Source organism: Poecilia latipinna, unplaced genomic scaffold (assembly GCF_001443285.1).
Source record: "Poecilia latipinna isolate Pla-1442-1.1 unplaced genomic scaffold, P_latipinna-1.0 Scaffold705, whole genome shotgun sequence".
NCBI classification, from domain to species: Eukaryota; Metazoa; Chordata; class Actinopteri; order Cyprinodontiformes; family Poeciliidae; genus Poecilia; species Poecilia latipinna.
Window position 1 is genome coordinate 148,069 of NW_015113321.1, and position 26,874 is coordinate 174,942.

General features: G+C 38.1%; 1 protein-coding gene across 1 annotated transcript in view; it reads right to left on the reverse strand.

Moving 5' to 3' along the window:
- Positions 1 to 26,874, reverse strand: part of col27a1b (collagen, type XXVII, alpha 1b) — an 84,905-nt gene that overhangs the window by 14,852 nt on the left and 43,179 nt on the right. Inside the window, exons 13-50 of the mRNA XM_015045063.1 lie at positions 25,910 to 25,963; positions 23,537 to 23,581; positions 23,227 to 23,280; positions 23,046 to 23,090; positions 22,801 to 22,854; positions 22,556 to 22,609; positions 21,904 to 21,957; positions 21,732 to 21,785; positions 21,603 to 21,656; positions 21,470 to 21,514; positions 19,774 to 19,827; positions 19,495 to 19,539; positions 19,281 to 19,334; positions 19,049 to 19,102; positions 18,794 to 18,847; positions 18,179 to 18,232; positions 13,667 to 13,720; positions 13,277 to 13,321; positions 12,568 to 12,612; positions 12,418 to 12,471; positions 11,837 to 11,890; positions 11,697 to 11,750; positions 10,730 to 10,783; positions 10,262 to 10,315; positions 6,402 to 6,509; positions 6,249 to 6,302; positions 5,885 to 5,992; positions 5,751 to 5,804; positions 4,041 to 4,094; positions 3,010 to 3,066; positions 2,874 to 2,927; positions 2,729 to 2,782; positions 2,567 to 2,620; positions 2,396 to 2,449; positions 1,725 to 1,832; positions 1,522 to 1,629; positions 700 to 807; positions 557 to 610 (exon numbers count right to left, since the gene is read on the reverse strand). Coding sequence (XP_014900549.1) covers positions 557 to 610; positions 700 to 807; positions 1,522 to 1,629; positions 1,725 to 1,832; positions 2,396 to 2,449; positions 2,567 to 2,620; positions 2,729 to 2,782; positions 2,874 to 2,927; positions 3,010 to 3,066; positions 4,041 to 4,094; positions 5,751 to 5,804; positions 5,885 to 5,992; positions 6,249 to 6,302; positions 6,402 to 6,509; positions 10,262 to 10,315; positions 10,730 to 10,783; positions 11,697 to 11,750; positions 11,837 to 11,890; positions 12,418 to 12,471; positions 12,568 to 12,612; positions 13,277 to 13,321; positions 13,667 to 13,720; positions 18,179 to 18,232; positions 18,794 to 18,847; positions 19,049 to 19,102; positions 19,281 to 19,334; positions 19,495 to 19,539; positions 19,774 to 19,827; positions 21,470 to 21,514; positions 21,603 to 21,656; positions 21,732 to 21,785; positions 21,904 to 21,957; positions 22,556 to 22,609; positions 22,801 to 22,854; positions 23,046 to 23,090; positions 23,227 to 23,280; positions 23,537 to 23,581; positions 25,910 to 25,963 — 2,271 coding nt within the window. The remainder of the gene's footprint in view (positions 1 to 556; positions 611 to 699; positions 808 to 1,521; positions 1,630 to 1,724; positions 1,833 to 2,395; positions 2,450 to 2,566; positions 2,621 to 2,728; positions 2,783 to 2,873; positions 2,928 to 3,009; positions 3,067 to 4,040; positions 4,095 to 5,750; positions 5,805 to 5,884; positions 5,993 to 6,248; positions 6,303 to 6,401; positions 6,510 to 10,261; positions 10,316 to 10,729; positions 10,784 to 11,696; positions 11,751 to 11,836; positions 11,891 to 12,417; positions 12,472 to 12,567; positions 12,613 to 13,276; positions 13,322 to 13,666; positions 13,721 to 18,178; positions 18,233 to 18,793; positions 18,848 to 19,048; positions 19,103 to 19,280; positions 19,335 to 19,494; positions 19,540 to 19,773; positions 19,828 to 21,469; positions 21,515 to 21,602; positions 21,657 to 21,731; positions 21,786 to 21,903; positions 21,958 to 22,555; positions 22,610 to 22,800; positions 22,855 to 23,045; positions 23,091 to 23,226; positions 23,281 to 23,536; positions 23,582 to 25,909; positions 25,964 to 26,874) is intronic.

The following is a 26,874-nucleotide window of genomic DNA, read 5'->3' on the forward strand; positions in this document are numbered from 1 at the left end:
TTTTTGTGTCATTTTTGTGTCTTTTCAGCTTCAAATCCTCCACTAGCGTAGCTTTACCAGACAATCACCAGATATTTTAGAGCCTCTAGACTTTAATCCCACTTTTACTGTTTCTATCTTTGCAAAAAGCTTCACAGTTAGATCAACTACTGAACATTAACAACAGTAATTTACAAAGAGCTCCATTACAGGATAATTTTTTGGCATCACTCAGAGGGTTTCATATGAAAGACTTAAACTAATAAACTCCATCCAGCTTTATCAGCTGGTTTTATCTAAAGTGCAAAATGGCTAAAAATAAAACTGAGTTGTGGCTGAGCAGAGGCCACCCAGGGGCATTATACAATAATACTCTTGGCTTTGATGCCTAATTCTCTCAAACACAACATAATCATTGGTACTTCCAGATAATTTTAGGTAGTTAATCTTAACAAAAGTACCTTGGGTAACATAATTTTTAGGACATTCTGCTGCTAAATGCTAAGCCTAAACTCCAGACTGATGTATGGAAATGCAAATGTTGAAGACTTGATGCAAGGAGTCCTTGGTTACTCACCTTTGGGCCGAACATGCCCAGTACTCCTGGGTAGCCCTGCTCACCGCTGTCCCCCTGACAAAAATAAAATAGCAGCCATTAGGAAATCAAATAATAGTGTCATTTAAAGGAATTTGGTCAACTGAAAGGAAATCTCTGCTAACTGTTTGGCCTTTTGCTCCCAGGTCTCCTGGCTTTCCCGGTAATCCCATCACACCGACAAAACCTCTCTTCCCCGCTGGGCCCACCTGACCTGGCAGACCCCTCTCCCCCTGAAACACACACATGAACATCTTCCTTTGCCACTACGACACAGCTTGGGTACTTTTATGTTGACAAACTAGTGGAAGTTACTACTACAACAAATTTATAGTTCACAACCCCATTAGTGTGGGCTGCATGAAAATATTACTGCTGAAAATGCAACTCCCAAGTTACTTTCCATAATGTCATTCAGGTTGCATTCTTAAAATATGTATTTGACATTGGGGTACAAAACAACAATCAAAGCTTCAACTCTAATAAATCCAACACGTTTCCAAAATATGACCTAAACAGAATTTTATTTCCTATCCCAGGAGTCGCCCAGGAGATAAAAACTCATTATAACTGCAGAACTAATAAATGCAGCTTCTCTGTGGGTGTCATTAATTCTCTTCTCAAACGTCATGAACTTTGCATTTTTATATTCCTGGAACGGCCATTCAAATAAATATTGTCATCTATTTTGCAGCACTGATTACTGCATTGAATGGGGGTGTTGTAAGAGAGGCCATAAGGACTTGAAGTGGAGTCAGGCACAATAAAGAAGTAGCATAAACAGGCAACATAAATACGAAGAGAGGCTGTTCCAACAGATTAAAGCTTGTTGGCTGTTATGACTGTCAATGGAAATACATTTGTGCATTCTTATTTATAGAAGTTCCTTTTATCATTTTAGCACAACCAGTTAAAATGAAAATAGGTGGTTAACCCAGCCTTCAAACCTTTGAGCCAAAGGAGCCTTGGCTTCCTGAAAGTCCCGTCACCCCCTTTCCGCCTGGCATCCCAGGTTTTCCAGGTAAACCAACTTCTCCGTCCTCTCCTTGATCCCCCTAATTCCAAAGCACCAATATGAGCAACAGACAAAAAAAATATTTTCTTTTATTATTTCTCTCTCATTTAAATATGTTTCTGACAGTGAGCTCACCTTGACTCCATTACTTCCATCTTTACCAGGTAAGCCGTCCATCCCAGGTGGGCCCTCTTGTCCCTCCCTGCCCAGGACCCCACGTGGGCCAGACGGCCCCTGTGGGCCCTCAGGACAAAAAAAAACTCAAAATAAATCCTGTTTAATATGTAAAACAACTCCTTGACAAAAAATATGGTAGATCTAAAAAGTGTATGCACCCCTGTTAAAAGGTCAATTTTTGTGGTGTAAAAAACAGATTAAAATAATCAAAACCTTGTCCTATGAATGAAAAAAAAGCAAATATATTCTGTAAAATTAGTTTGCAAACCTTGGTTACATAAGGTTAAGCTAATATTTAGTGAAATCATGCTCATGACCTTCTGCACCCAAGCATACATCCAAAACAACACAAGAGTCCAGAACTACTTCTGACATAAACTGTGTGGGATGAGCTGAGGAAGACTGTGAACAACAGAGTCTGGAAGATTAGCAGAACTTCTGCAGGGTGGTGTGACCAGCCTTGGTAAGCTGAGAGGTGGCATTAAGGTGGAGGTTCAACACATCATCAGTTAGAGGACACACACTCTTGTGCAACCAGTTTAATGCATCTTTATTTTTCAGAACACATTTTGTCAGAGATAAGCACAAAGGGGTGAATACACTTTAGACCTCGTGTCAGTGCAACTCACTGGTGGTCCTCTGTTCCCAGATGCTCCAATTACGCCCGATTTTCCTTTAGGACCCTAAAGCAACAAAAAGCCATCTTCTGAATTTGTGGTTAAAAAAAAATTATATGAAATTGAACAAATAATCTCACATTCTCACTCAATCCCACAAAACTATTTAATTTATGCCTTTACCTGATCACCTTTGGATCCTTTCAGACCTGGTTGTCCCTTCAGCCCAGGATGTCCCTGAAAAGGATCATTCATATAAACATTATTGGACTTTGTATGATTTAGCTGATATATGATTGGTAAAATGATACTTAACATGTTAGAAGCCAGAAAGTGGATACCTACAGGAAGACCTGGTGCACCTGCTTCACCTCTAGGCCCATTGAAACCAATTTCACCCTAACAAACAAAGGTCATCGTCTCTTTGTTTTTAGCTCATTTTTGTAATTATAGATTTGGGGGATATTATTGTCGTCTTATGCCAACTTACCATGCGTCCTGGGTCACCTGGCTCTCCTCGTTCCCCTCTGTCTCCGGGAGAACCCTGAATTCAGATGAAAACAATGTGTGCCATGTGTGCTGCTAACACGTGGCACACAAAGACCTGGTCCAGGATGGAAACTCACTCTGTCACCTTGGGGACCTGGAAGACCCTCTACTTTGCCGTCATCTCCCTGTTCACCCTGAGCAAGAAGCCAAAGACAAGAGTCAGAGCTTTTCACTATTAAATCCAGTGACCTGAACAGAAGGAGTGGCAGTGCTGCATGTTTCTTTAAAAGCAGGGGGTCGTCTTTTAAAGAAAGGCAAGTCATTCTCCAATGCTATTACCTGCAATGATCCTATTACACATAAATGAAGCTGGTTTGCTCTGGGAGCTTTCATGGTATTCATTAAACAATAGAAATAGATGTGTGTATAATTTAAGCAATTACATGCTGCACATGCGGGGAATGAAATAAATAAATACAGAACCCAACAATGCAACTGTAAGAGGGATAAATAGTTAAGGCTAGGGGGCAAAGACACCTGACAACTGCACAGATGAAAAGCAATAAGCCGTACCTTCAACTATCGTTTAGATTTGTATTGACATTGTAGTTTCAGTGCCAGAAGTACCTGGCGCTAAATTGACAATCATAAATTCTACAATGGCCTGGGCGACAGCGTGATACTGCATTAATTAGAGCGCAGGCAACAGCAATTATATAGAGGATACTGGGAATGAGAAAACAACAAATAACCGCATCCAGATGGCTTCTGCCCAGGGACTAAAAAAATGCAAATGAGTGTATCACTAAACTCTGGTGCACAGTGTATACACATATTACACAGTGCTCCTGTCAAATAAACACAAATTATGTGGCTAATATCTGCAAAATTATGAGAAGAAGTCCAGGTGCCTGGCTAATTATACACATTTGACTGTGCTGAGTTAATTGGCTTTGTCCAGGTTCATATCACAGATTAAATTAGGGGTAACTTTGGGGATAGACAATGACTCTAAGACAGAGCAAGAAGGCAATAATTAGGAACAGAGATCTGGTCTCAAACAAGTAGTTGTGCACCAAAACAATCTGATATATGACAAGTCCCCCGGGGCTCATAACAGAATTTGACAGCCGGTGGCTTATAGGCGGCAAATAAATGGTTGAAATACCTTTTCACCTTTCGATCCAGGGGGTCCAAGCGGTCCTGGTGGTCCCACATAACCCTACAAAAGAAGAAAGACAAACTAAATGCTTTTACACAAACGGAGCAAAACCAATCACATTTTCAAATTCATCAGCAAATAGAGTTACATCTCAATTAATTATAACATCATTGAAAATATAATTTATTTCAGGTATTCAATTAAATAATAAAACTGGTATATTATGTAGCATCATTACACACAACATAATGTATTTCAGGTGTTTATTTCTGCTCATTTTGATGACATGAATTTATCCTTCTCAAAATTAATACAGATACAGAATGATTTTTAAGAAGAAAAAAATCTTATAGTGCTTGGTCAAAACTCCTTTTGTGTGAATTACAGCATCAATGCACCACAGCATGGAGGCAGTCAGCCTGTGGTCCTGCTTTAAGTCCAGGTTGGCGTAGCAGCAGCCTTCCACTTGGTGATACTAACTATAACCTCTACATGTTTTTGAGATGCAGATTTAGTCTCTCGATTACAAAATCTAATACATTTGAGACTTTTCGGTTAAGTTTAAAGACCAATCCATCAAGAATAACGTGTAATTTAAATACTTTGCATTACATTTCTTTGCCACAGTGTTAAAAACAAGACAAACCAGTAATGAGAAATGAAACCACACAAACTCTGGTTTAAGTGTTTTTAAGTCATTTATTAGATTAGATTAATTGTCAAAAGGTTAAAAACTTATAAACACCTCTGACCACTAGCATGGATTTCCAAGACGGGATCTGACCCAGAAAGCAGTTCCAATACATTTATTGTCTTAGTTGATATAACGGAAACTTAAGGAGTCAAGCTGCCAATCACTGCTGGTGAAGTTGACTCCTGGGTTTCTTGCCAATGGATTTACTGACAAAAAGACGAGTAAAGGGGAGAACTATTTTGAATCTAACACAGAACTTGGTAAATATATATATTTTATCCTAAACATTGTAATTTCACATTTGGCCTCACTGTTAGAAAGACGATTTCTGCTGATTTTGAGCCACAATGCTAAATAACTTTGATCTCTATTATTACATCAATAAAACAACCCTAAAGTAATTTCAGTTGAACTCACTTGGTGGGCTATGATCCATTGTCTGATGTGGACTTTGGTATTTCTAAAGCTATCAACACATGCAAAATGAACGGCCTGTAAAGCATAAATAGGGAAAAGAAACTGTGGCAGATGGCTGCTTCAGGCTCAGCAGGAGTGAATTGTAAAGGATAAATTCACACAGTTACCATGACAACTACAAGGTTTACAGAATGAGATCGTCATTTTAAAGGATCTGTAAGTAAATAACACCGTACTAAACTATTTTTTTTATTTTGTCATTTGAATTATGGACATGATATATAAAAAATATTTTAGATATTAAGTAAAATTTTAAAATAAATCATTTTTCTCAATCTGATCTTTATCTTTCTTTCTGTTTAATCCACCAGACAAGAACAGACGATTCTTAACATACAACACAAATAAAAAAGACATGTCAAACCCAGGTGACTTGTTTCTCAAGGCTTTGTTTTGTTTATTTTTTGTTTAAAAACAAACAAAACAATTTTTATGGCAGCCTAAGACAAATGTCTTCAGGACTAAAGTGCATTTGATATCCTTTAGCTTTAAAACAAAAGGCTTAAAGGTTTATCATAGACTCTTCTGATAAAAACTTGTGTTACCTCATAACCTGCTATGCCTGGATCACCTTGTTGGCCCATTCTTCCAGGAACACCCTGACAAAAAATATGATAGAAATAATAAGTTTGACCAAAATTAAAGGCAAAGTCCTCCCCTCCCCCAGATGAAAACGTACCACGGGGCCGGTGGTTCCTCTTGCCCCTTTCTGTCCGATAAACCCAGGCTCCCCATGCTCCCCGATTGGTCCACTCTCACCTAAGTGACCTTGCTGACCTTTGCTCCCCTGGAGAAAGCACACCAATAATCAGGTATGTACCAACACGCCTGAACGCATGTGGGAGGAATCTGACAATTCAAACATTCAAATGCTGAAAATCTATTTGTCAAGAACCTCCACTTCTGCTGTTATGGAGCTTACTAAGTTCCTAGTTTGTTTTCAGCTACATCAAAGGAATATTCAAGTCCCTGTCCAACAGAGCAAATTGAGAGCCAACTACAATGAAAGGTGTGCTTTGCTGCAGGCAAGTGAACTGGCGGACCTTTTCTCCTGGCTTTCCTCTTTCCCCGATTTTGCCGGGCGTGCCCTCCTGACCCTGTTAACCGAGAGATAGAGCAGAGGGCTTTTAGTGGACAAAAAGAGCCGTCTTCATTAGAAGTGAAAGGGAATCAAAGATCGCTCTTGAGATACTCACTCTGACCCCCACAAGTCCAGGAGGACCGGGTCTGCCTTCCTTTCCTTTCAGGCCAATTTCACCTCTGTCCCCACCGGCCCCATCTGGACCGCCATCTCCTTTCTCGCCCTGAGAAAATACAAAGGTGACACCTTTGAGTTAAGCTGCAGACAAACTCTTAGAGGGGATTCTCAGCTGCTGAGACTTTGTAAATTTAGTAATTCATTAAGGAGAAAGTAAAAATAGCTTTTACTCTGGAAATCAAGGACATCAACATAAAGTCGGTGGCAGGAAATGCTTCCACCTGCTGACAAGCTTTATGAGATAACGACCTCATATTACATTTTTCAGCACCCGTCTACAATGCAAGTTGTACAATGCAAGCTGGACTTCCTTAACAGCTCAGCAGAACCACCGGCTTCATGACGGCCTTCACTGTAATTCATGCTGAAGGAGCCCAAAACAACCACTGAGTGCACACACACACAGATACAATTTCTGAATCTAAAATTCTTGTTTTTCTTGATGTTATTTAATGGTGTGAGTCACAATTCAAGAAAATGTAATTTTCTGAGAGTCTGAATTCTGTGTTTATATCAAACAAAATGAGCAAAAAATACAAATAATAATAATGTTTTGCTCATCGGTTTAGATGCCCTGAGAGAGTTTGGCGTTTATTGAGCTGGTTTGTGATGATATGGTGATTCAAAAAAAGCAATCACAAATCACAAATGTCTGAGAAAAAAAATGGCTTTTTCCAACTGAGTGAAAGAAAAGTTGTTTTTTAAATCATCATTCTTTATCTAAGAAAAATGTCATAAAGGTGCTGCTAGAGTTAATTTAATTCCTAAAATAAATTAACTCTTGCGCATGAATTGGAAAAAGGAGATTATACGACATGTTCAGCAGGGATGATAGCAAGCAATGTATTTATTATAAAAATAGATTTTCTTAGCACTGGAATGTTTCCCCCTTAAATAATTTTACTCATATTACAGGGGGATTTTTTCCAACTACCTGCTTCAGTAAATAAGTCATTTATCTTTGGGATTTTCACACATCTTTATCCCCAAGTGCCAAAAAGTGGTGATGGTGCAGTAAAATTTTAGCTGGTGCTTTCAACCTTATATTCCCCGCTTTCAATTTTCTACATCATCAAATGAACAAATACCAGAACACCAGTTACTGCAGAGCCCGAGGATCCACAGCCACAAAAGTTAGGCCTCTTATATTCATCTATTTTCTCAGTAGTGTAGCTAGTAAACCCTTACCTGGTGAGCGCAGAGATGCTCAAGCTGTAAATGGTGTTAATATCAACCAAATGCTCAAGGTTACAAATAAAACCTTAAAATGTATCCATTATTCACAGGTGTCTGAAAAGGCCTACAGTGAGAAGTTGTGTGCCTCACACTCAATAGACTCTACTTAAAAGTTTTGCTGCAGCGCTCAGAGCTGCAGCGTGAAGTTTCTGCAATGACAGCTCAGGCATGTAAACAAAGAGTCGCAGTAGTGGAACTACAATGACACAAAACCATGACTTATTTATCAGTTAGACACAGCAAGCTGTGAATTGGAGATATTTCAAAGATGAAATACAGAAATATGACTTGACTTTTTTTTTTCCAAGGTGTTTATGATCCCTCAACATTTTATGTCACAGTAAAATAGGCCAAAGCACAAGAACTTCAGCCCTAAAGGATTTTTTTGTCTGAAAGAAGAAGGTTGGCCTTTTTGAGTCTTTAAATTCTAAAAACCTCTTTGTAAAGAACCAAATTAATGCAACCGTAGAACAGATCTCTGTGTAAAATCAAAGGAAATATAATCAAAAATTAATGAAAAACAAAAAAGAAAGTGAAAGACATAACCTGATACAGGGACAAAGAAGGTGAGACTAAAACACATGATTTTAACCAAAAGTCCAAATAATTATTTCTTCAAAGAGAATAGAAAACAAGTCTTTTCTTTTTATCTTCACTGTTTCTTTTATTTATTTCACACTTGTTCACACACATTTCTCCCACTAACTATTCCATGTCTGATAATCAGAACAAGAAGCTTCTGTTTCCTTCCCACTCAAGGCATGTGTTTGCAAGAAAAGCATGTGGTGGAAAACTTAAGTAAATAAATGTATATCCTTCCAAGGTGTACAGTATTTTTGCAGCATATGGAAATACAAATAAAAATGCTGTTTAATTCAGGGAGTGGGTAGAATATTTCTTGAAAAACTAGTCAGTTCCTAATGATTTCTAATGTGTAAACATATTTGACTTAATATGACTGCATTATGTAAACAGTGACCAATCCTGCAGCACACATTATTTTGTATGCAAGCTGATGTAAAATGGTGTGTGAAAATGTCCTTTCAGATTTCTTGTTTTTGCTTTTGAAATGTTTTGCATCATGAAAACAAATACATCCCTCAAAGCTAGGCTGAGGAAATAAAAAAACATAACATTTTAAATGTTAGTTTGATGTATTAAGGTGGGGGAAAGCTAACCATGCCAACCTGGCCCAATGTGAAAGATCTCCTAAACCCAAAATCAGAGTGTTTCACTCTGGGCAGCAAGATCTATGAGTCTCTTCAAAGTAATGCCAAAACATCTAAATTGGATTTAACTTCTTTCTTGCTGTTGAATCAGGAACATTGACCTTAACTGGGTCAAGCGAGGCCTGCAGAGCTGCAGATTCTGTTTCAGGTTCTTTTCTGACCTTCTGGATGAGTCATCAGTTTCGATAGGCTGGCCACTCCTGGGAAGGTTTCCCACTGCTCCATCTTTTCTACTTTTGTGGATAATAGCTCCCACTGTGGTTTACTGGAGTCTCAAAGTCTTAGGATTGGTTTTGTAACTCGCTCCACTCCGACAGAATTCAGTTACTTTGTTTCTCATGTCTTCTTGAATTTCTTTACGTATTTTGCTGCTTTCTAAGATATTTTCTCTAACCTTATATTGACAGACAGGTTCTGTTTAAGTAATTTCCTGATTCTATAGGTCAGAAGTCAATACCAAAAATTTATATGAGACAAAATACTTTGGCTTGCGTCAATTTACATATTTTATTCATTGCTGTGGTGATAATGCAATCTTAATGCAGATTAACACAGATTACCAGCGAAGCTGAATATAGTAATTGCAAACATATCTATGTAGATGTAAAATGTTATTAGAGAAAATGTTTATTCAGTTATTTTCTCAGTTATGAGAGGTTTCTACAAGCACAGCTTCAACCCCATTGTTTCCAAGTGGACTGTTTTTAAGGGCTTGTAAGCATTTGACCTTTGCCCTCAACCAAATCACTGAAACTCAAGGTGGAGACAGTAATGAGAGAAATGGTACTGAGCCTTAGGCACTGCAAATATAGGCAAAGTATAAGAAATAATATTCTCAAATTCGGCTCATGACTAAAATGACGAAACATAAGGTTGTGAGTTTTATTGTGTTCTGCTATCAACATACTGGGTTTTTTTTTTTTCTTCCCTTTATTTTCTTTGTAAAATCTCAAGTTGGATGTTCCACAAGCACACAAAATTTGGCTCTCAAAAAATAACAAAAGCTGAAAATGTTTCCACCAAAATGTTCCACGAAGGCCAGAATCCATTTGCAGCATTTTCCAATTCTGTGTAACTAAAACTGCCTTGTACAACCATAAGCTCAGCAGAGTCTTGGGCTGTTCAGTTATTTTAGAAACAGCTTTTTGCTCAAGTTGCAATGTATGACAGACAGCTTTAATAACTTCTGCTCACTTTGTTCCCCAAGCATCAACACTGTGCAGCCAACATGCCAAATATGCTTCATTTAGTGGCAGTAAGTTAGTGCAATAAAAAAAAGAGTTCAACAGGGTTTGAAATTGTAAAATTTTAGTGTGTTTTTTTTTAGACTTACCAAGGTACCATGTGGTCCACTTAGTCCAGCCTCCCCATCAATGCCTGTCTCACCCTGAAATACAAATCATAAAATATATATAGTTTTTATATGATGACAAGAAAATGTATAAAAAGTAAATGTTTTTACTTCTTTACACATTATTCATTCCAGGTGTCTCCTCAAAAACATATGCTTGCAATGATAATTTAGAAATAATGTTTGACATCCAATAAATACTGAAGTTCAGAGGTCTCACGCTTTTATTGCCACTTTAATAGGTACAACCTGAGTTCAGTTCAATGTAAGTTTTACAGACGACTACGAAGTCTCACTCCATTCTGGAGAATCAATGAACAAGAAGCACATTTAAACTGTGATATCATGGTGCTTGATCCTCCTTTTAGCATTCACCTTTGTGTAAATGAACAATAGTAATGTTGAGAGTTTTTCAAGATGAAAACTGCATGAAGAAAACATGATACTCACTCTCTGGCCAATCAAGCCCTGCTCCCCAATGCTGCCAGGCGAGCCAACAGAACCCTGTTAAGCAAACCATCAAGACTATGAAGTATTTGCTTTATATTTTTTAATGCCTCAAAATATAGCTACCACCTTTGACTGCAAAGTTAAACCTGTGCTTCCCACTTTCCTGCAGGATGCATACCCAAACGTGGCACTTTAATTAAAGCAGCTGGAGTTAAAAAAAAAAAAAAACAATCATTCACCTTGATTGTCCACAAAATTATACCACTTACAAAATATGAGATGGTTTTCATATTTTATTACAGATGAGTGGCGTGGATTTGCATTAACCACCCCCACGCCAATAAAATTACATTTCACAACAATTAAAGCTACTGTCTTTTTTAGAATGTCTCAGCCAGCTTTGTACATGTAGAAACAAACTTTTTTTTTTTTTTCCAACTAGCTAATTCTGGAACAGCAATCTTCAAGTTGTCCTACTGACTTTCATTTGACTTGAATATATTTTAATGAAAACCGTTCTATTTTGATCTTTATAATGTTTGTTTGCAAATGTTCTGTATTAAACCTCTGAGATTTCTGGAGAAGAACTGGATTTCTACTGAATTTTAACGCTCATGTGGACAGATTAGGCAAAAGGCAATCGAGAGGCGATTGTTTACACTTGTTTTTATTTTGGGATTTCAGAAAAAAAGAGGGTTGAAGTCATATGCAGATCAAACTTAAAGAAACTTTAAGAACCAGGTACAGCTCTCTTTTTACATCACACATTTGCGCCACATTGTGTTGGTCTAAATCTCAGTTAAGAAAACTGAATTTTGTGTTTGTAACAGGTTAAAATGTAATTCAGTTTAAGGGATATGAAAACTAAAGCAAAGGCAGCGTGTTTTTAAACCTCCACATGTACATCTGGAGCACTGAGCAGCTCTAATTCCACGGCATTTCATTTTTCATATCTTGTTCTCCTCACCTTCTCTCCAGATTCACCCAGCGGCCCTTTTTCCCCATCATTTCCAGCAGGTCCCTTTCAGAAACAGTTACAGCCTTTAATATTTGGCACTAATGTAAAACGCTGCTTGAGTTCTGATGCCAGCTGTGTGATCAACTAACCGTTGGTCCAATCGCCCCCAGTGGCCCGATCGTTCCTGCCGGCCCTGATGACCCCTGCAGCAGCACAGCAGAGGCATCAATAAAAATGGTTAAGAGCGTTTTCTGGCGTAAGATAAACACCTCTGACAGTGACAGCAAATGGGAAAAAATGGGAAAATGGATAAGAACTCGGCAGAAAGTGAGTATTTGTGGGGGCAAGATCATCTGGAGGGCTCAGAATCTTTCAAACAATAAACCAAAGCTTCTGAATGTGAGTAAAACTGACCCACTGATATAGAGGCACACTGAAACTACAATAAAGCTGCCTCTACAAAGAGGAAATGGAGTAAATCAAATTGTCCCTGCTTCACCATACTTTGCTGTTCATGTCCATGAGCTCTGGACAGAGGGAGGAAGAAGAGGATTAGGATGTTTTTAAGCTTTTCCAACTGGATAGACGTTTCTAGGAAAAGCTCAGGAAAAGAAAAGAATTCATGCAAGAGCCAAAAAACATAACTAACACTGTAGTTCTCCCGTAGACTGACAGTTAAAGGGTGACACTACTAAAATACATAGAAGCTCAATTTGAATAATCAACTCACTGGTTCTCCTACAATTCCTTTGGCTCCAGGTGGTCCTGAGGGCCCCGGGATACCCTGAAATTATGGCATTGATGGTATTAATACACATTTAAAAACTAAAACTGATCTGACCCAATCTAATAGACAACTCTGTTAGCCTTAATCACTTACTGGAAATCCCTTCGGCCCGGCTTCGCCTGGCTCACCAAGCTTTCCCTGCAGCAAAACCACAAAAATGGGAAGAATGTGATCACAGGACAAGACAAATATTCTAGGTTAATATGGTTAATATGGTTTCTGGCATTTTATGGTATTTTCTACATAAATCATGAGTTTTATATTACACAATGCAGGGTAATTATTGGTTACTTGTCTGTCATTAAGTGCAAATTACTTGAATGATCAAAAATAATAACAATAATAATAATAATAATAAAGACTCTGGCAAAGATATTTAACAAATTAAGCATAATTGCCATTTTTAGTTAGTTTAGGTTTATAGTTGTAATGAGAAAATATGTGAAATAGATAAATGCTATTTTATTCAAAAGGTGGGCATTCTAGTAAAAAAAAATTATAAGTTTCTACCAAACTTTCACCAGCAGTTAAATCTCTTTGGCTTAAATGATTGGGCATTAATATGGACAAATGTCCTTGTTCAGTACTGAATATTAAAAGAGGTGTCCTACCTTCACATGATTTTACTATGTGATCAAGCAGACATGGTATCTGTTTTATAACATCTCAAGCCAACACACTAGTTCTTTGATCTGAAGTTTTTAGAAAAACCACTTGAACAAATGCACAACCAGGACTGGAGGTTGTGCTCAAACACTTTTTGTTAGCAGAGAAAAACATTGATGTTTTTCTTTTCGCTCACCATTTCCCCAGGGAGGCCCAATTTTCCTGGTGGACCATCAGGCCCCTGCGAAGAAACAGCATGGGATAAATGAGCTTCCTGAAATCCCCCTCAAGTCATAATGTGCTACCAACATCATTATTATTTAAAGCTCCTTGATAAACAACTCTGCATTTTAGGTGTTTATTTCTAAGAGTGTCTTGTAACGTCCTTCAGCTGGGGAAAAAAAATTTAAGATTAACAGACTACTTGTTTTTCTATAGGTTCAATTTTTGTATTTTTTTTATTTTTCATATATGCAGTTATGAAAACCTGAGGCCAAACATCACAGTAAGTTTCAGTACAAAAAAATCAACACACCTTGAACATTTTGCGCTACGGTCACTTTTCAGTGTGTTATCCCATGCTCACCTTGACCCCTGCTGACCCCTTTGCCCCCAGTGGACCATCAGGACCTCTTGGACCCTGTTTAAAAAAATAACAGTTATTATTGATCAACAGCATTAGAAAGATGTCCTTTAATGACCCTGAAGTTGATGTTGTTGAATAAATTACATTTCCATATCCACTCTAAGGAAAGCTGGGACAGTTTTGTTCATATTGTGTCCTTTAGATTTTTCCACTCAGGAGAAACAGACTGTAGCTACTTAGCAAATGCTTGGCATCTGCAATTTAGCTCCGTGGTGCGCCCAAATCCCACTGTGTAGAAGTTTATCCCCACTTTTCCACAAGCATAACTGTGGTACTGCCTGCAGAGTGAAATTGCTGTCCTGAAGCTCAGTTATTCTTGCCCCTAAAATTGAGTGAAGCTATTCAGTTGAAAAATAGAGTACTTTTGGAAATATTCCTAAAAGCATTCTAAATAAGAAATATAAATTGAACCTAGCCAGAATAAAACTGCTTCTTACATAATTCCTAAAACGGCTCTCAAGTGATAAAAAGCGAGATTACAAATAAAATTTATAATCAGTTTTTTGAACATGGAGTAACGGGATGAATTTAAATCGCTTTTTAAAGATCCACACTTCTCAGTAACATCATTAATAAATTATAGCGTTAACTTGTCACTGACAATTCTTATATGTCACACTGGGGACATTGTAATGTTGGGAGTTAAAGGAGCTGTTTTTGTTCATAAAAGCGGTATGCATATATCAGTAGCTTAAACAATGGACAAACATGAATCATCTCTGAGCAAGTTGTATACAAAATGCCTTGATCATCACCTCAAACTGATCTGTAATAATGTTTTGTTCTCCAGAGGAGATTCTCCAAACTGTTTATGACCCTGAAGCTGTTGGGCTTGTTTATGTAGATGCATGTCAGCACATGTCAAATAATGCATTTTAGAGTAATGATCTTTTTCTGCCTGTTTAGAAATCTGCACACTTTTGAATTTTTTTTTTTTTTCTGATGAGTTATTATTTTCAGTACGGATTTAATGTGCGATTAGAAATGGAAACTTCTTCCAAATACATTGCAAACCCTCTACATCCTTTTTCCAGCCAGTAACATATCATGTAGTGCTTTGGAGCTGCCTCTTCCTGAAAACTTAAATAACAGGCTACAGACAGAAATGGTGCACAGTAGCACAGAACCAACTCCTCCATGATGAGAGCTTGAAAACATCACAGTGGCTGTCACATGCAGACACAGAGAAGAGTTTGGAATGGTCTGAGAAAACCCACAGAACCAAGAAAACCTTGATCACATTTATCAATCCCAATCAACTTGTTAAAGATTTGGTGGCATGTAGTTGTCTTTAATATCTGGATTTTTGTGTAATATTTCTGAATCGATTACTTGTCTGTTAAAAATGTTCGACACGATTTCATCCATTATGTGTGATGATTTGTAGTCTATAAAAAATTAAAGTTCCAGCAAGGGTAATTTTTTTTTTTATATCATGCAAATGTCATAAATGTAAGCATTTTAGACCGTTATCGACTTTGTTCTGAATTCTAGCGATTTTCCAGTTGACAGAGTTTGACAGTGTGAAAAAAACGCCTGGTGAGGTTCAAATTCAGCCGTCCCAGAGAGGCTACACATCAATCTGGCTTCAGAACCAAGTGAGGTCTCCTCATTAGTTTTATTAGGCCGATTTACTGGTACCTTGAGCTCCAGATTAAGGTTGCTCACCATAGCTAATTCCTCTTTTTCAATTATCTCTGTTTTCTTTTTCACACTTTTCCTCAGATTTCAGTCAGATGCGTATACCTCCAAATTATGCATGAAAATCTTGCATTTAGTATTTCATTTGAGTTTTTCTAGATCAGTGAGTTTGTTGATAAAAGTGTTTTTACTGGAGTGTTGAATTGCTTGGAATTTATCCAACATAGTAAATAGTTTGATGTTTCTTTGATTCCCTTTTGTTTCTTTACCGAATTAATCATGAAATTACTAATAGGTTAATCACTGAATCAAGAAGTATCTTGTAGTCCATCTATGCAAGTCCAATTGAAATGTCAATATTGTATTTTCAAAATTCACATTTATAGTATACATATCTCCTAAATTCCTTTCTGCCAAATATCCAATTAAAGCTCCCAGATAAGGAAAACTAATTAATCTACAAGCTGACAGATACCCCGATTTTATTCATTAAGAGAGAGAGAGAGCAAGAGGGAAAGAGAGACGACTGACTACAAACTTGATTTATATTTCATTTCATTCACTTTTTCACATGTACATATTGACCATTTTTCAAATTAATGGAACAAGTACTCAGTCGACTTGGAGCTCTGCTACTTTCACTTTGGAAAGCCTTTCCAGCAGAGATACATGAGAGGAAATGACAGTGATGACTGACTTACAAAGAGCCCAAATCACAGCAGAAATGCATCAAGTTAAGCACAGAGAACTGTGTGAATTTTGAGGAGCTATTTTCCTGACAGCAAAATTTGGCTTTTAAAACAATCTGAAGGATAAGACGAGACTGCTGTAGGGCTGAACTTCAGTGTTAAGCCAACAAACAAGGTCGAAGCCTCTGAGTTTCAACTGAGATGACACATCTGAAAAAGAGATGTGCCCAGATCGATTAAACGTAGTTATTGAATCCATGCATTTAACTCTTGGTTCAGACATCGTGCTGAAGATCCAACCCAGAAAACATAATTTTCTGTTGCTGGAGGTCAATAGAGGAGCAGCAGAAAGGTTAACTGAAATACAGAATATAAATTTTTTTTGTTTGTTTTTTTAAACTTCCAGCCTCCATCTGCCATGGAGCATAAGGGATTTAGAAATGATGGCAGCCTACTCAAAGACTACGACACAAGATATGAATATCTTCCTTCCAGGCAGGACCTGCTCAGTTAGTGATTTTTTAAAAGTTGTTTAAAAAATGCTTTAGAAATGTCACTAATGTATGTTTTTACTTTGTTGCACTGAAACAGTAAACTCTTATTTTATTCTTCTATTAGCTTTTTGGCTTTTCTTCCAATTTCACGCATAAACACTTAATTAATGACGGTTCACAGTAAAAAAGGTTTTTGTGGCGTTGTCACTTGTTAATATTAGTGTGAGTGCAGACCATTTTACTTTCATTTTACTGCCCAGAAGGGGAGACAGAAGCACAAATCTCAGCAGTATAACTGCCAGTGCTTGTTGTTTATTCATGTTTGTTTTAATGGTACAAGCACTAAATGTTTAACTAACAGCACTCTGGAGCAGAAAACAGTGATATTGGCAGATATTTAGTTGTAGCAACTATGCACAATGTGCCATTCTCAAACTGTCCTAAACACAGTATTAGGACAATCTGCCTTTTTCCTTTATCACTGAAAGGAATAAACTCCTAACGCAGCTAAAATTACACAAAGGCTCAAAAATATGTAGTCTAGCTTTGAAATGAGACTTTATAGGAATGCAGATGTGCCAGCATTAAAAAGAAAAAAAATAACAAACAAACCCAAAATTACACAAAACTACATTAGACTCTACTTGATTAGATAATATCAAAAAGGTAAGGGATGAATACAGGATATATAATTTTTTTTAATGTTTTTATTACGTTTTACTGAATGTACTTTTTACAATATGCATAACTGAATGTGTCTGTAAACAGTACAAATTGTATTGTTTTATGTCCATCCATCCATTTTCTTTACACCCTTGTCCCTTAGTGGGGTCAGGAGGGTTGCTGGTGCCTTTCTCCAGCTATCGTTCCGGGCGAGAGGCGGGGTACACCCTGGACAGGTCGCCAGTCTGTCACAGGGCAACACAGAGACAAACAACCATGCATATACACACTCACACCTAGGGGCAATTTGGAGAGGCCAATTAACCTGACAGTCATGTTTTTGGACTGTGGGAGGAAACCGGAGTAACCGGAGAAAACCCACGCATGCACAGGGAGAACATGCAAACTCCATGCAGAAAGACCGGTGCTGGAAATCAAACCCAGAACCTTCTTGCTTTAAGGCAACAGCTCTACCAACTGTGCCACTGTGCAGTCCTATTGTTTTATGTGTTTATGTATAATGTTCTATAAGTTGATGAACTGCAGATGGAAATTAGTGCAAAGAGCTGAAGTCTGTAAAAAGCATCTTTCATTGTTTCTGATTAACGGTCCTGTTCATGGTCCCTGTCAAATACATCACATAAACTAAACCTAGATCATCTCCGTACACATGCAACTTCAGCCAAACAGCAAAAATGTAGATTTAGAAGCAAGATGTTATTTTCATGTCCTGAAAAATTACAGTTTGAAAATACAAGTTTTCCATTTGATGGCAACAACATGCAAAAACCCAAGGATTTTGGCTGATGTTTATTGTGAGATGAGAAATAACTAGTAAGATCCTAAATATACAGTTTTTTGTGTATATCTGCACAAACAGTAGAAGTAGTAACAAACACATCATGATATCATATGCAGCACCAATAGTTAATCATTTACTGTTAACATTTACTCCAGTTACTTACTCTCCTGCCTTTGGGTCCTCTGATGCCAGCAGATCCTCGTGAACCAGTTGGGCCCTGAATGCGTGCAAAAACATTATTTTAGCTCCACCATCCAATACCATTGAAACTGATATACAGTGAACAGCTATGTTCTTATCTTAATTAGACATAGCTAATTACAAACACAGAATGGAGTTAAAGCACAGTATTAATTTTCTAACCATTAGTTTCACCAGCACCAACTATTACCCATCTGTTTCGAAATGAGTCACCAATTAGAAATGTATTTTCATGCATATTCAGCAATACAGCATGAGAAAAGGTAGAATCTGATTTAAAAGTGTTAACTTTCGATGTGTAAATTATTGTCAGGTATTTGTTTAATTTAGATAAGGTGTCTTCTTGTATAACATCTTAGTGGAACCCCAAGTTAAGTTTTGTTAAAACCTTAAAGTACAATGCCTTTTATGGCAGCAGAATAATCTATTACAGAAAGAAGTTGGAAAAAATATAGACACTCCAAGCCATTTCTATGAAATAAATACAGTGTAATCCAGTATTTGTAGAGTTTAGGAACCACAACCGCCCACAAATAGATGAATACTTTAGATGAACCTGAAGTAATAGTAAACTTACTGGAATCCCTTCCAGTCCCGGTGGGCCTGTCTCTCCAGGTAGTCCAGAGTGACCCTGATAGATTGAGCATGCAATGCAAATCATATAATGATTTTTATTAACTTAATCATGAAATAAATCCCTGAAAAAGCTGATTCTGAATCCTAAAATACTTGTTTAAATCAGTGTTTCTGAGGAAATCTCTCCCACATCCCTTCTAAATGTTGAACTGAATATCCCCTGGTACAAGAGACGGGGTCCAGACTTACTCCTTACCATCGGCCCAGGTTCACCTGGAGGTCCGGGGACACCCGTTTTCCCTCGATCCCCCTGAGAAACCAAAGGTCATCAACAAATGTCACACTGCAAATGACAACCACCATTCCTAACCATGCTGTTGTATTGAATTTCAAATGGCATTTTCTGTCCATTGACTGAATTATTGTCACTGGACATATTCTGGAGGTCAGGATCCATGCAAAGTATGAAGAATCAGGACTAGAATAACCTTTTCTGCAGCCATTCCTGCCTCCCCAATAGGTCCGATAAAGCCTGGCAGTCCCTAAAGAAGAGAAACAAATAATCTTTCTTGTGTTTTGAATCTGTGAACTTTATTATAGACTACCCAACAATGACAACTCATCTAAGGGGCTCGAATAAAACAGACAGGCACAGTGGGTGTCAAACACAAATTACTAGAAAACAGAGAGAAAAGCCTTTACCCTCTCGCCAAGCTTGCCGACCTCGCCGGTTATCCCCGTCTCGCCCTACAGCAAAGTAGCTAAATTAACATTTCACAAACTTATTCAGCCATTTAGTTTTTTTTTCCTTTTGGTTCAGATGAAATGAGCTTAGTAGTTAGTTCCCCTGTGGTATCTGAGAATTAACATCTAATTTACACATACTCCGTTGATACGCTGCTATAAAAGAGAACTGGATAGAAAATGTTCATTTAAAGATGACAGTAGTTCAGCAGTGATTGTGCCACTTTGAAGTCTGACCTTGGGTCCTTCTGAGCCCGTCGGTCCAGGGAATCCCTGCCTCCCAGGCCTGCCCTGAACAGAAAACAAAAATCAGAGAAGTGTACACCTCCACACAAATTGAAATAAAGTATATCTCTTCAGGGAAGCCTGTCATGTGTCAGTCTAACTCTCCCTTCAGAGGATGAGGCACAAAAGGAACCGACATCTGTCGCCAAAACAAAGAGATCCCTTAAGGAATCTTAATAATTCAGACAACAAAGATCGGTTTCCAGCATCAAAGGCCTCATTACTAACAAAACTCTTTTGGTCATCTGTGTTTGTTTTCTTCTATCATTTATGGTTTTGGGAGATGACAAACTAAAGTAAACCTCAATGAGATGAAATCTGGCAAACTTTGTGCAGTAGTTTAGCTTGGGAGGAATGTTTTTGTTTTTATATATTTGGGAAAAAAAGATGCCAAATGTCAATTTAAAACTCTTCTTTCCACATCTAAAGCTCTGAGTAAATAATCTCTATCTTGCATTTAAATATCTGTATTTGTTTTAAAGGAGTACTTTGCTCTCTGATGTTTCCTGGTGGTTCATAGGAAGATCTTTAAAGCAGCAGGGTTAAAACTTTCTTTTAATGAAGCTTATAATTTGTTTGGCTGATTATTCCAGGTTAAATTATGCGGCTACAGGTTTAGACTTAGTGACCGTTAATTGTGTCCCTTTCCTTGTTTGAACCATTGACTAACATACTGCTGCTATTATCCAAGTTACTTGTTTTTCTTTCCAATAGAAAGTATGCATGAGCCAGCCAGGACTTTGTTGTTTTCTGTCCGTTTCTCTCTTCTTTACCCCCAGCGATGACAAATGGCCACTCATGCAGGGTCTGGTTCCAATTGAGGCCCGTCTGCTGTTGCCACTCATTTTTGCTACAGAGGAGGGATTTCTGCAAAGTCAACTACTCAATGCAATTGTCTGGACTACCTTGGGTAGATACTTTTTACTAATTGGCAGTAAATTATCAACTTGACTGTACTGTAAAAGAATTGGATACGTTGGACTGTATTTCTGGATGTGGTTGTATGATCTTGCTACGCTGGAATATCTTGGACCAGTAAAACTTGCGTTTGGTTTGATTTGGCTTCAATATGATATGATATGAACTGAACCTGTTTGTTTTGTAAAATGACTTTAGAGGACATCGGTGCTATAGTAGGTAAAGAGCATTGAATTAAAAGAAAGTTAACTTGAATACACTCCATACTGTTAATGTTGAGATAGCGATATAGTAAGTACTATATATTGAGCATATTACATAAGTCAACTTTGGTCTATCATTATAATGAGAAAAAAAAAAGTTTTGATTTAAAACAACACTTCCTTTCTCTGGTCAATCTGAAGACTTGGGTTTAAATTTTATAACCGTTTTTGTTTACAATTATATATATTTTTCAGTCATAGTAAATAGCAATTTGCTGACCAGTCTGGTAATATGGGGACACATTGTCCAGTAGGACCGCTTTCAAAACAGCTTTACAACAATAGAAAGCGCAGTCAGCCAAAGAACTAACAGACCCAAACTACTCATTCATCCGAAGCTAAATTTAGGCAGAGCCACATGTGTGCTTCCGCTCAGCACGCTTTACGGCGCTCTGTGAGAGTTCCTGCAGTGTCACTTTATTTTCTGTCTGGTGTTAGGTTGCAGAGCTTATCCAATCAGCACTCACCTCGGCTCCAGCGGGTCCAGCTGGCCCAACTGGCCCCTCGTCACCCTGATGAAAAGAAAGTTGCCGAAGCTGAAAGGAAAATACATTTCACACATATTTAGCTTGTTTGCAGAATAAGTACAAGTAACCTCACCTGAAGTCCAGGCGCTCCTGTCGGACCTGGCAAACCTCTTGTTCCTTCCTTTCCCTGTGGAGGAAACATTGAGGGCACAAATTCACTTCATTTCTTCTGGTGGAAATGAGTACATGTTCCTCTACTAACCTTCGGTCCCTCTAGACCATTTTGTCCTGGTGGGCCAATGTCACCTGGGAAGCCCTTTGAAAATCACAGCAAATGAGCCACAACCACACAACTGTGCAGAGACATATACTGTATAAAATTATTCATTTTATTTAGCCATTCTTTACCGAAGTAGAACATACGGTCAACTTACCTCTGAACCAAGAGGACCAGGAATGCCATCAGGGCCTTTTTCTCCAGGTTTGCCCTATGAAGAGACACAGGCACTAAAACCTTGAAAATAATTTGCTAAGTTAAAGTAAATAAGATATTATTTGAAAATGTAACACCTTGTTTCACCTTGTGAAACATGAAAAAACACCCACACCATCTTTATGCATTTATAAAGATGACAATGACACACATCGTCATTTTAATGTGCATTAAGGCTGCACATTAAAATGACAAATGTCTGTAGCTAAAAGAATTACACAGGAACCAAGTGGTTTATTTTTATAGGGTGCAAATACAAGAAACTGAGTTTTCTGTTTAAAATGTCTTTTTTGCGGTAAATTAGCATCATTGATTATTTAAATGCTTGGTCACAAATGCAAGATCATAAAGTTTATTTCCTTTTCAGCAAATAAACCAGCACTATTAATGTTCTATCTTTCAACAATAAAACAAACCCTTTAAAGCCCGTTAGCCAAATGCTACATCAAAGCTAGCATGTGGTCAAAAAAGATAAAACTATCCTCAGACACATATGAGTTCTGCATAAAGTTAGAATATGCATTTGAAGGAGCTGTTTGAAGTGGACATTTTTGCCTCAGTATTTTATTGTGTCATTGATGTACAGAAAATACCTGTGGTCCAGGTTTTCCACGAGGACCAGGTAACCCAGGGGAACCCCGGCGGCCCTGCAGCATAAAGTCCACATTTACTTCAAATATCACCAGGAAGCAAAGAACAGGAGCAGGTTTATAAATCTATAACAATAATGAAAAGCACACTTTTGTCCTTGACACACAAACAGTCGATTTAACTCGAGGCAGACCATGTAAAGTCACTGAAAAACAATCTGGCTCTAGTCAGATCAGTAAACTCTTACCTTGTCCCCTTGGAATCCACAATCGCCCTGTTCTCCCGTTAAGCCCACGTCCCCCTTTGACAAACAGGATGCATCAAAATTATTCACAAAGGAAACAACAATTTACTACTCAATGATCAGCTGTACAAGGTGTGAATTCATTCATTTTGATCATCAGAATCCAGAAAATGACATCTATATATTAGCACCTCAGATATTCCTGTATACAGACAAATAATAATACGAGAAATACATATGCAGATCACCTTATCACCTTTCAGTCCTGCTACCCCTGGATTTCCAGGTACTCCCTTTAAAGCAAAAGCAAAGCAAAAATCAACAGAAAAGATTCATTGATCAATAAAACTCATATTTTAATCATAATCCATCCAAGCAGCTAAATCTGTCATAATGTACCAAATCTACAAACCAAACGGTTGGATTCACCTTGAGTCCTGGAAACCCCGGTAAGCCCATCGTGCCGCTAGGGCCCATGTCTCCCTGAAACCAGCACAACGTTCAAAACACAAATTTCACATCACTTTTAAAAAACAATAAAAAAATAAAAAAAATCTTCACAAATATCTAAGACTTTTTTTTATTACCTTCTCTGTAATTAAAGAGAGACGATTGTTACATTTCATTTCAGTTAATGCCTTCAATTTCATTTTAAAACTGCAGCTTAAAGCAACATTACATGAGAAAATAAAGTATTTTTTAAAAGATCAGAAGCAGAAAAAGATTCATCACCACTTACAATGAGGCCAGTGACTCCACATGGACCTGGGGCTCCCAGCTCACCCTGAACAAACAAGAACCAGGAGATCAGATGCAACTAAGATAAGTTTATGTGGTCAGGGGAAACAGGGTGAAACACCTTCTCTCAGTTCTAATCTTGAACATATTAGAACCTAATAAAAAAGATCAAGTCAAACATAGCACACAACACCATGTTATTGACTAAACAAAGACAGCCAAAATGGAAAAACTGCATGAGAGGCCTGTGGTTAATCAAATTCAAATGTTTTCTACAACCTCCTTTAGCAGCAACTACATAAAGACATTTTTCGTATGAATTTATCCGTTTCTCAAATCATTAAGGGAGAATTTTGGCCCATTTTTCTCCATTGCTATCGCTCATTATACTGGCAAAATTGTACTGCTGCATAATTCTTATAAAGGGGCAGCATTATGTATTTTTCAGGTACATTGTACCATTTTATAGCACAATAAAGTACATATGTTACCTTCAGTTATAAAATGCTGCATATACTAAACATATCTCAAAAGAAACGCTTTACAGTTTGACAATTTGAAATTGGGCCTCTGTCTCTTTAAGAAGCTGTAGTTCTTTCTGACAATCCATCTTCATCACAACAATGCTCCTCCATTATGATGTTTCCAGTCATTCTTGACTGAGAAGAAGCTTGTTGTTTGATAAATTCAGCAGATGTGCAATTTCACCGGTTAATTTCTGCTGCCACTAGTCTGGAGGAGCTAAACGAGGGAACCATGGGGGAGGGAAGCCCTGTGAGACAGAAGCTCGGCCGGAGACCCCCAGCTTTGTGAAAGTAAATGTTTATGCAGCCCTGGACGGTTGCCACAGGAGATTCAAGGATTTATCTAACATGCATGAAAGAATCAAAGCAAAACTACAGATATGTTTTTGATGATAAAAACATACCTCAATATTATAACATGATAATAAGCAAAAAATAAATAAGTAAATAAAGTAAATTTTAGGTAACACACACTCTTTAAAGTCACAACAGAGCATTTCAATCATGTTGAGGTCTGGGATCATTTTGCTGTTGATTACTCAGTTTTAGTGAATCCATGTGTCCAGCTTCTGGCTTCACATTTGGCTGCACAACACCTGGTCCTTTATGACTTCACAATGCCCTGTGTTTGTACCAAGGTGATGCATTTGGTTTGCATGTTTGTTTGTTTTTTTTGTTTTGTCATATGAAATGTATTATGGCCACACGCTTTGGTCTCATCTGTCCTAATTACTCTGTTCCTTTGTTCAGATCAAACGGTGCAAAGCCAAGTTAAACAGCAACATACTTTCAAGGGAAAGACACTTTCTGCTGGTTTTGATAGATGTTTAAAGCTGGTCAATCTTGCTGATTCTCACGTATTCCAGGTCTTTTGATTAGCAGCTCTCCCTCTCTTCTTAAATCCTACAGATGCAGCAAGGGTGTTCTTGATTTTTAAACAGCTTTTTATTTTGGCTTCAGTTTTGCTACAAAACTCTTCTAGAGTCAAAATTACATGTATATAAGTTAGAAAATGCCCCAAAACAGATCATTTTTTATCATGTTCTTACACTCCAAAAACGGCGTACTCTCATTTTATCCTGATTGTGGGTCTCTGTTAGTCAACCATTTCAAGGAATACAATATGTTTTATATTTCTTTTTGATAAATGCTGGACCTATCCCCTCTAATAAGCTGAATAAAATTCTTCCCCACTACGTTTGGCTTTTCAACGATTTGGCTCCTAATACAGGCTGGCTTGTTGTCCAAACCCTGCCTCCATCCACTCTAAACATCGCAAAAAGGGGAGAGATGGAGGACACAGCACAGTGTGGCCTTCCTGTCACCTCCTTGGGTCTCTCTGAGAATGAAACAACATGAATCAGGCCAAATGGAAAATCCCCGCTTCCCACTGCAGGGAGAGGAAATGTAGCCTGCAGCAGGCTGTTGGAGGTCAGCCAGTCTTTAATCTGACACCGACCCTGTCAATCACAAGGAGTTAGGGTCAAACTACGAAAAGAGGAGCAGTGAGTCAAACTGCTGCTGCCCTCACATCAGCATGGATGATGATGGGTGAGTGGAACAACTGCAGGGAGTTGCTTTGTGGTCATTCCTGTCTTGGACTGAAATGGTCCTGAATATGCAAGAGAGCTTAGACTCCGTTACTCTGGATCTCCGAGAAATGATGCAGCTTTTTTGCAGCTGCAGCAGAAGTGACGAGAACCAATGTTGATTTTTTTTTTTTTTTTTTGTGTGTGAGTGTGAAATTACAGTGCACTGTGTAATCAGCAGTTGAAATCAATTTAAATCTCTTTGGGGTATAATTGTGTTTGCATGAAAGGCGTATTTCATTTTAATGTAGTTCCACTCACTGGGTTCCCATCAGGGCCAGGCGGTCCCCGCTCTCCAAAGTCACCAGGAAACCCCTGAGAACACATGCAAACAAAATGGTTAGCTAACCAGAAAGGGAAGTGTGTGGCATTGCAATGTTTACACACTCAGAGTGTTCATTTTAATGCTGAATGTATTCAGAAATCACATGATTTGCCATTTAAGTGATTACACCAAACACTGGGGATCGACAAAGTGGCTCCCAAAACAGAAGTTTGCAGAGTCAAGCCAAGCAAATCCCATTAAACATTCTCCCAGTGCTTCCATTCCTGGGAGACTCTGAGGAAATTCCGCGGCTGAGTGTTTTCAAGTGACGAGAGTCTATATGTGCGCTCAGCCCCCAAAGCAAAACCCCCAGGACTTGCCTAAATGGCTGAATAAAGCTGCTTTGGACAAGAAACTGCTGACTGTGCAGTTTCTTTTTTGCTGCATGGTCCTCTGTCTTCAACTATAGAAACAGAACAAGAGGTATGTAATGCAGCCGTGACGCCACGTGCTCTTCATGTGCCTGTCAGAATGCCAAGGTCAACATGCAACCTGCCACATATCATGAATCAATGCTTGGCTACAGAAAGTGAGTGCTGTTGGGACACAAATGACAGATGGCAGCAAAGAAGAGATCTGCCTCACTTCCTGTTGGCAGGCTGAGAGGAGAGGATCGTGTGTATTAAGAACGTCTTAGCGGTTTCATTGCAAAAATAGAAAAATTACTGAAGAGTTACAAGTTTAGTGTAGACTACCCATTGCTTTCCTAGGCAATCTGTAAACAAACAGCAGAAGTGAAGACCAAGAATTCAAAGCAGGATTACATTATAAAACAATATCCAACCAAAATATGGCTGTCCACTTTCACTGAACTAAGCTAATTGGCAAAAATGGGCATTGCTTCAAGAGTCAGTCAAGGCATCCAGTTGAATACTAGAGGAGCAGCAAGAGAATCTGTCTG